At 36.2% G+C, this 8738-nt stretch overlaps 1 protein-coding gene across 1 annotated transcript; it reads left to right on the top strand.

The window, feature by feature from the left end:
- Window positions 1–1368: 1368 nt before the first annotated feature.
- LOC109794328 (uncharacterized) lies at window positions 1369–5586 on the top strand. The gene is made up of 6 exons (XM_083064689.1): window positions 1369–1948; window positions 1992–2351; window positions 2454–2563; window positions 2729–3019; window positions 3386–3795; window positions 5265–5586. The coding sequence occupies exons 1-6, from the start codon at window positions 1369–1371 to the stop codon at window positions 5584–5586; spliced, it is 2073 nt and encodes a 690-aa protein (XP_082920815.1).
- Window positions 5587–8738: the final 3152 nt, after the last annotated feature.

Raw genomic sequence — 8738 nt, 5'->3', positions numbered from 1 at the left:
CTGTCCAGAACCAGTTTAGGCACAGTTTAGGCACAGTTCATGAATAGTTCAGTTCAAAAATAGTGCAGTTCAAAAACAGATTAAGGTGTAGAGCAGTTCAGTTTAGTTTATATTATAGTTCAGTATAGTTTAGTACAGTACAGTTTAATAGAATAAAAAACAGTTTAGTTCAGTTCGTCTGAACTAATATTTAGTTTAGTTCAGTTCATGAGAACTATTTTTAAGTTTAGTATAGTTTTTATAAGTTCAGTTCAGTTCAGTTCATTTTGCCCACCCCTAACCATGGGAAATGATAATGTGATGTGAGAATGCATAGAATCTTGATTGACATGCATCATTTGCATAAACGTTTTAAGGGTATGATATGGAATACACCGCCAGAGAAGGCCCCCTAGTGTAAAAACTTTGGGGATTAGTCCTTGGGGATAGCTCGGTTTGGAAGTCCCAGTCTCGCTCATTGTGTGCATGGGATGTATCTTGCGCGGCTTAGCTATCCCGACGAGACTCTGGTAGTATATCCTTCTAGTGAGAGTGCGTAGAGGGTGTGACCCGGCATGTACTCCTAGACTACTCTTCGTGTATTGCTAGCGGCAATATGCCATGTGATGTTTTACTGGCGCCACATGCATGATAATATGTAGTCCGTGTCCATACATGTGCATTTTCAATGTTATATAATAAATTGATATTTTTATGTCTTGGATGAGTGAGATGTAATATTGTTATTAATATATCTATGCTATATCTGTCTTGTTTGTGTTTGACTATCCAGTGTGTATTTCTACACTATGAGCCAGAGTGACATGTTTCTCACTTCTTTTTCTTTTTGTTGTTTTCCTTTGACTGTTATACAGGTGATTATTAGCATGAGGTTGAGAATGTAGGCGATGAAGCTTAGGCTTCAAAGTTGGGCTTTGCTCTGATAGAACATGTGACATCGGGGCATAGGTAGGATTAGATTAGGATGTTCACTTATTAAATTATTTTTGGAAACTTTACTTTTATTTTTTAAAAATTTTTGCTGATTTTGTTAAGTTATGCATGTGGTACTCTCTATCTGAACACGTTTAATATTTTAATTATAAAGTGTTATATTATTCAAATTTTATTATTATGTGTTATGATATGCAGGGTAGAGGGTGTTACATTTAGTGGTATCAGAGCAGGTCAATCCAATTGGCCGTTAGTTATGAGTCTACTATGCTTGTTTGATAGATGAATGATGGAATGAATTAATTGTGAAATTTATGCTAGCGTGATGATTGATTATGTCTGTTGTTTATTTAATTGTGTGTACTATTTTCTTAGATTATGGCTGGTAGAAATGATCGTGCGATTGCTGATGCCCTCCAAGCGTTGGCACAAGCTATGAGTAACAACAATAGGGCTGAAGTCGCTCCTAACTGGTTGGAGCAATATCAACAAAATCATCCACCTAGTTTCAAAGGAGGATATGACCCCGATGTTGCGATGAATTGGCTAATGGAGATCGAGAAGATTTTCAATGCCATGGAGTGTCCTCTTACTCAGAAGGTGAGGTTGGCTACCTTCATGTTGACTGTTGATGCCCATTTTTGGTGGGAAGGAGCACTTCAAAGAATGATTGATGGAGGAGTGCAATTGAACTGGGACAACTTCAAGAGGGTCTTCCTTGAGAAGTATTTCCCAAATGATGTGAGGAGTCATAAGGAAGTTGAATTTCTCGAGCTAAAGCAAGGGAATGATACAGTGGCAGAGTATGTTGCAAAATTTGATGCTTTGGTTCGCTATTGTACTCATTACCATGGTGAAGGTGATGAAAGGGCTAAGTGCATTAAGTTCGTGAATGGCCTTCGTCCTGAGATAAAGACATCAATCAATTATCAAGAGATTTATCACTACCCGACGCTTGTCAACAAGAGTAGAATCTATGACCGTGACAACCGTGCACGTGCTATTTTTTTACAAGGTAGTTGGAGGTCCTATGCGTGCTGCAAGTTCTAGTGCTCCAGGTAAGAGTAAGCCTTACTCTACTCCTGCCAAGATTCAAGGAAATCATGCTAAGAGTAGATCTGTTGCTGGAAATTCTTTCGTAAGTGGTGCTGCTAGTGTAGGAGGCTCTGTTTCTACCCCTACTAGTCGATGCAAGAAATGTGGGCTACGTGGGCATGAGCACTATAACTGTCCTGACAAGGAAATAACATGTTTCAATTGTAATGGCAAAGGTCATATTAGTACTCAGTGTCCACAACCGCCAAGGCAACGCATGATGGGAACAGGAGCTAGTTCTCAATCTAAGCGTCCAAAGACTACTGGACGAGTATTTGCTCTTAGTGGTGCTGAAGTTGCTCAGTCTGATAATTTAATACAAGGTATTTGTTTCATAGCTGAGAATCCTTTTGTTGTACTGTTCGACTCTGGTGCAACTCATTCTTTCATTTCTTTTGCCTGTGTCCAAAAATTGAAATTGCTAGTGTCTTATTTGAGCTATGATCTAGTTGTAGAAACCCCTACAGATGGTCCCATAACTACTTCTAGTATTTGTCTTAAATGTCCAATTGTTATTTCTGAAAGACAGTTTCTGGTTGACCTTATCTATTTGCCTCTTAGTCAACTAGATATAATCCTTGGAATGGACTGGTTATCTTCTAATCATGTCCTACTAAATTGCTTTGAAAAATCCATATCTTTTGGTGAGAGTAAGTGTGGGGAGTTTTTAAGTGCTAATAAAATAAAAACTTGTTTAAAGGAAAATGAAAAGGTTTACATGATTCTCGCCTGTTTGAAACTTGAGAAAGACCATGAGCTTAGTGAGATTCCCTTAGTGAGTGAGTTTCCTGAAGTTTTTCCTAAGGACATGTCTAGCTTACCACCTGAGAGAGAGACTGAGTTTTCCATAAACTTAGTACCTGGCACTGCACCCATATCTATAGCACCTTATAGAATGTCCCCTAAGGAGTTAGCTGAACTCAAGAAACAAATAGAAGAGCTTCAAGAGAAACAATTCATTAGACCTAGTGTCTCACCTTGGGGAGCACCTGTTTTATTGGTTAAGAAGAAAGATGGGAGCATGAGGTTGTGCGTAGATTATAGGCAACTGAATAAAGTGACCATTAAGAATAAGTATCCCTTGCCTAGAATAAATGACCTTATGGACCAACTAGTTGGGGCTTGTGTGTTTAGTAAGATAGATTTAAGATCAAGTTACCACCAAATTCGAGTGAAATCTGAGGATATCCCAAAGACTTCTTTTAGGACTCGCTATGGGCACTATGAATATTTAGTTATGCCTTTTGGTGTGACTAATGCACCTGGAGTATTCATGGATTATATGAATAGGATCTTTCACCCTTACTTGGATAGATTTGTAGTGGTCTTCATAGATGACATCCTTGTATATTCTAAGTCTAGGGAGGAGCATGCTGAGCACCTTAGGATTGTCCTTCAAACCCTTAAGGAGAAGCAATTATATGCTAAATTGTCTAAGTCTGAGTTTTGGCTTAATAGTGTAAGCTTTTTGGGACATGTGATCTCTGAGGGAGGGATAGCTGTAGATCCTTCTAAGGTAGAAGTGGTACTTGAGTGGAAAACACCTAAGTCAATTTTTGAGATTATGAGTTTTCTAGGACTAGTTGGGTATTATAGGAGGTTTATAGAGGGTTTTTCTAAATTAGCCTTACCTTTGACCAAATTGACTAGGAAGAACCAACCTTTTGTGTGGGACTCTAAGTGTGAAGAGAACTTTCAGGAGCTTAAAAGGAGGTTAACTAGTGCCCCTATTTTAGTATTACCTTTCCCTTTCTATTTTAAGGAAAGGTAATAACTTATGCATCTAGGCAATTGAAAATCCATGAACAAAACTACCCTACCCATGACCTTGAATTAGTTGCAGTAGTATTTGTTCTTAAGTTGTGGAGACATTACTTGTTTGGATCTGGATTTGATATTTTTAGTGACCATAAAAGCCTTAAGTACTTGTTTGACCAAAAAGAATTGAATATGAGGCAGAGAAGATGGTTAGAGTTCCTTAAGGATTATGATTTTTAACTGAATTACCACCCTGGCAAGGCTAATGTTGTAGCTAATGCTTTAAGTAGGAAATCTTTGAGAATGTCCTCTTTGATGATTAAGGAGTTGCGTATGATTTAGGAGTTTAGAGATATGAGCTTAGTGTGTGAGCTGACCCCTAAGAGTATTAAGTTGGGAGCCTTGAGAGTGACTAATAGCTTGATAGATGAAATTAGAGAAGGTCAAAAGGTAGATCCTTTCTTATTGAGTCAAGTAGAGAAGTTGAATCAAGGTATGGAGAGTGAGTTTAGAGTTGGGGTGGATGGAGTATTGAGATTTAAGGACAAGTTATGCATTCTTAGTGTGCCTGAGCTTAAGAGAGCAATCATAGAAGAAGGTCATAGGAGTAGCGTTAGTATCCATCCAGGAGCCACTAAGATGTACCAAGACCTTAGGAAAATGTTTTGGTGGCCTAAGATGAAGAGGGAAGTAGAGGAATTTGTGTATGCCTGACTAATATGTTAGAAAGCTAAGGTAGAACACCAAAGACCTTCAGGTTTGTTACAACCTTTAAATGTGCCTGTGTGAAAATGGGATAGCATCTCTATGAATTTTGTAGTTGGGTTACCTAGGACAGTGAAGAACTTGGATGCTATATGGGTCATTGTGGATAGATTGACTAAGTCTGCCCATTTTATTCCCATTAACATTAGATACCCTTTGGAGAGGTTAACCAAGTTGTACATAGGTGAGATTGTGAGGTTGCATGGAGTTTCTACTAGTATAGTTTCTGATAGAGATCCTAGGTTCACCTCTAGATTTTGGGAGAGCTTGCATAAGGCGTTAGGCACTAAGCTTAGATTGAGTTCAGCCTATCATCCCCAAACAGATGGCCAAACTAAGAGAACCATACAATCTTTGGAAGACTTGTTGAGGGCTTGCATCTTAGAGCATGGGGGTAGTTGGGATAGTTTCTTACCTTTGATAGAGTTTACTTACAATAATAGCTACCATTCTAGTATTGGGATGGCCCCCTATGAGGCTTTGTATGGTAGAAGATGTAGGACACCCCTATGTTGGGTAGAGCCTAGAGAAAATGCTATATTAGGACCTGAGATAGTTCAACAGACTACTGAAAAGGTTAGGATGGTCCAGGATAAAATGAGAGCATCCTAGAGTAGGCAGAAAAGCTACCATGATAAAAGAAGGAAAGACCTTGAGTTTAAAGAGGGAGATCATGTATTCCTTAAAGTAACTCCTTGGACTGGAGTTGGTAGAGCACTTAAATCTCGCAAGCTTACTCCACAATTCATTGGTCCCTACCAGGTCCTTAAGAGAATTGGTGATGTAGCTTACCAAATTGCGTTACCTCCATCCCTATCAAATCTTCATAGTTTCTTTCATGTTTCCCAACTTAGAAAATACATTCATGACCCATCTCATATTGTTGAATCCGACAACATTCAGTTAAAGGATAACCTCACCTATGAAACTATACCTTTGAGGATTGAGGATAAGAGGGTAAAGCAACTAAGAGGTAAGGAAATTCCTTTAGTCAAGGTTGTTTGGGGAGGAAATGTTGAAGAAAGTGCTACGTAGGAATTAGAAAGTCAGATGCAAGAAACATATCCATTTTTATTTGCTTCAGGTAATTTTGGGGACGAAATTTCTAAAAGGAAGGGAGAATTGTAACATCCTGAAAATTTTTATCAATATAATGATTAATTGTAATTATTATTTTTATATATAGAGATTAATTTCTTATGATTATTTTAACAAATTAAATGGGTTTTATAAAATATTTTAGATGTTTTTAATGAATATGAAAATTTTAATAATAATTATTTACGAAAAAAATATTTTATATTTTAGTAGCCCAGAACGGGCCGTTCCAAACTACAATAATGGCATATAAATCTTACATCCAAAAGGGTTGTTCCAAGACAGTTTTTATGAGAAAAATTTGAAACCAGAATGGGCCGTTCCAATTTAAGAACAGGTTGTTCTGGTACATGATTTTATAAGCAAAGTTCGAACCCAGAACGGGCCGTTCTGATTGAAGAATGGGCCGTTCCGGTTACATATTTTATATATCACTAATGAGTCCAGAACGGGCCGCTCCAGTTGCATATTTTTTAGATGACGAAGGAGTCCAGAACGGGCCGTTTCGGTTTAGGAACAGGTCGTTCTGGCCGCGGCCTGATGCCTATAAATAGAGCGTTTTGCACTCTCTAAAACTAATTTTTTCATTTTCTAATCTTTTTCCTCCTTTCTCTCTAAAGACGAAGGGAACCTAGAGGGGGCGACCAACAAGATTTGGCTCCTTCTTATTGAGGTAAGGGGGGAGTAAGAAATCTCGCTTTGGGTGTGGGAATATATGTTGGATAGTGGGATTAGCCCTTAATCCTGTGTTTGTTGTATTTTTTTTGTATGCTCATGTATGAGGGATTTCTCTCAATTGTATCTATTTTGCTTATTATTTTTCTTATAGAAAATTAATTGTATGATTTGAGATCTTTGTGGGTTCCTATGGGAAACCCTATGAGAAATAGGCAAAATATGAAAGTTTTCTGTTTTGCTTTCTGATTGTTCTGATCTATTCCTTGTTGAATGAGATATATAAATATGTATTTATTTTTTTAAATAAACAAGTTTTGATATGAATTAGAGTGCTTTATGGTTCCCACAGAAACCCTATGAGAAATAGACATATTTTTAATAATATAATATGAGAATGCATAAAGTCGTGATTGACATGCATCATTTGCATAAATGTTTTTATGGGTAAAATATGGAATACACCGCCAGAGAAGACCCCCTTGTGTAAAAGCTTGGGGATTAGTCCTTGGGGATAGCTCAGTTTGTAAGTCTCAGTCTCGTCCATTATGTGCATGAGATGTATCTTGCGCGGCTTAACTATCTTGACGAGACCCTGGAAGTATGTCCTTCTAGTGAGAGTGGGCAGAGGGTGTGACTCGCCATGTACTCCTAGACTACTCTCGTGTATTGCTAGTGGCAATACGCCATGTGATATGTATTACTGGCGCCACTTGCATGACAATATGTAATTAGTGTCCATTACATGTGCATTTTAATGTTATATGTTAACTTAATATTTTTATGTCTTTGATGAGTGGAATGTGATATTGTTAATCCATCTATGCTATGTCACTACTACAGGATGTATTATCTACATCAGTTCTGGAAGGTAATTTACATCGGTTATAAAATTGATGTAGAATAGAGAGACTTAGTAATACAAAGACTTCTACATCGGTTTTAAAATTGATGTAGATTTGTGCATAATCTACATCGGTTGTCAGAAAAACCGATGTAGATTTGCGTACAAATCTACATCGATTGTAAGTAAAACCGATGTAGATTTGACCACAATTCTACATCGGTTATACCAACAACCGATGTAGATGTGTACTCAAATCTACATCAGTTCTACTTGAAACCAATGTAGATTGCATTTAAAAAAAATCAATTATTTTTTTAGATTCTTTCTAGGTTACCTGTATAAACATATTTCATTCATAGTATAATTTCTAAATCTAATTGTTGAGTTCTAGTTCCCTCAATTAGAGATTATCAGATACAATAACTACTCTAATAAAGCTATAACTTTCAATTCCATTTTATTCCCAATCAACAAAATAGAAACATTATTCCATTCCATCACAAAATATCAAAACACTAGTATTGTAATGTTATTCCATACCATCCCATCTTTTCCATTCCACCCATCATTAGATATCCAAACATAGCCTAAGGATTTAAAAAAAATGACATGACATGACATGGTTTTTTCCATTCTTGAAAACTTGATTTAGTATTGCACCTTCATGAGTCAAATTTGTTCTTTCCATAAGCTACATCTATCATGTTTTTGGGTTAAAGAAACAAGGAAACACCAAACTAACTACCATATGTATATCAGTTAAAAATTAAAAATACATAATGTGCTGCAGTGCATTGCCTAAAACAGATAATACAAAAGTATATATTTTTAAGCTGATAATGCCAAAATACCATAGGCGATTAGTCATTTGATGCACCAAAGAAATTGACCTAGTATCAATTTTCATCCCTGTGGCTTCTATTCAGTTTTAAGTTTCATCCCCATTTTTTTCATTCAAACAAGCTTCAATCATTACTAGCAAATATTTTGTTGATTTCCATGTCAATAGCCAGTGATATCACTAGTGAAAACCTATTAGTGACTTTTCCCATAAACAATTTTCAACACCCTATAAATAACTAACACACTCACATCAGCAGTTAAAACATAAAGACAATAAGGAAGAGGAAATATAAAAACCAGTCAATCAATTGAGTGCCAAATTGATTCAATAAATCTTTTAGAAAACTTGAATAAAAACATAAATATTTGAGAAAAATAGTGGAATCAGGTGAATATGATAATTAATATAGGATTAAACACATTCGATTTAAAAACACATTCAACCATATCAATATCATAATTTGAAAGTATTTTATTCAACATGCAACACCCATAATCTTCAAATCTTTAATTACAATATAATTTTTTTTATTCATTTATTATATTAGAATTTGACTCTATGAATTGAGTAACTTACTTCTTTGTTACTAAGGTCCAAGGCATTGAGCATTTCTGCAAGAACCCACGTGCATTCTGAATTTCAGTCAATATCAATATCATTCAAAGTAAAGAAATTGTACATGCATCAATATCATTCAAAGTAAAGAAATTCGAAATCCTCATA

The sequence above is a fragment of the Cajanus cajan genome, chromosome 10 (assembly GCF_000230855.2).
Source record: "Cajanus cajan strain Asha chromosome 10, NIPB_CcT2T_4, whole genome shotgun sequence".
Classification (NCBI taxonomy): domain Eukaryota; kingdom Viridiplantae; phylum Streptophyta; class Magnoliopsida; order Fabales; family Fabaceae; genus Cajanus; species Cajanus cajan.
The sequence above is the reverse complement of the archived record's forward strand: the minus strand, read 5'-3'. Positions and strand labels throughout refer to the sequence as shown.

Excerpts from the sequence above, each read along its gene's own strand:
- LOC109794328 (XM_083064689.1), top strand. The coding sequence starts at position 1,369 with ATGAGTAACAACAATAGGGCTGAAGTCGCTCCTAACTGGTTGGAGCAA. Across the intron at positions 1,949-1,991 it reads ACGTGCTATTTTTTTACAAG|GTAAGAGTAAGCCTTACTCT; the intron begins GTAGTTGGAGGT and ends CTAGTGCTCCAG. Across the intron at positions 2,352-2,453 it reads GTCTGATAATTTAATACAAG|TGTCTTATTTGAGCTATGAT; the intron begins GTATTTGTTTCA and ends TGAAATTGCTAG.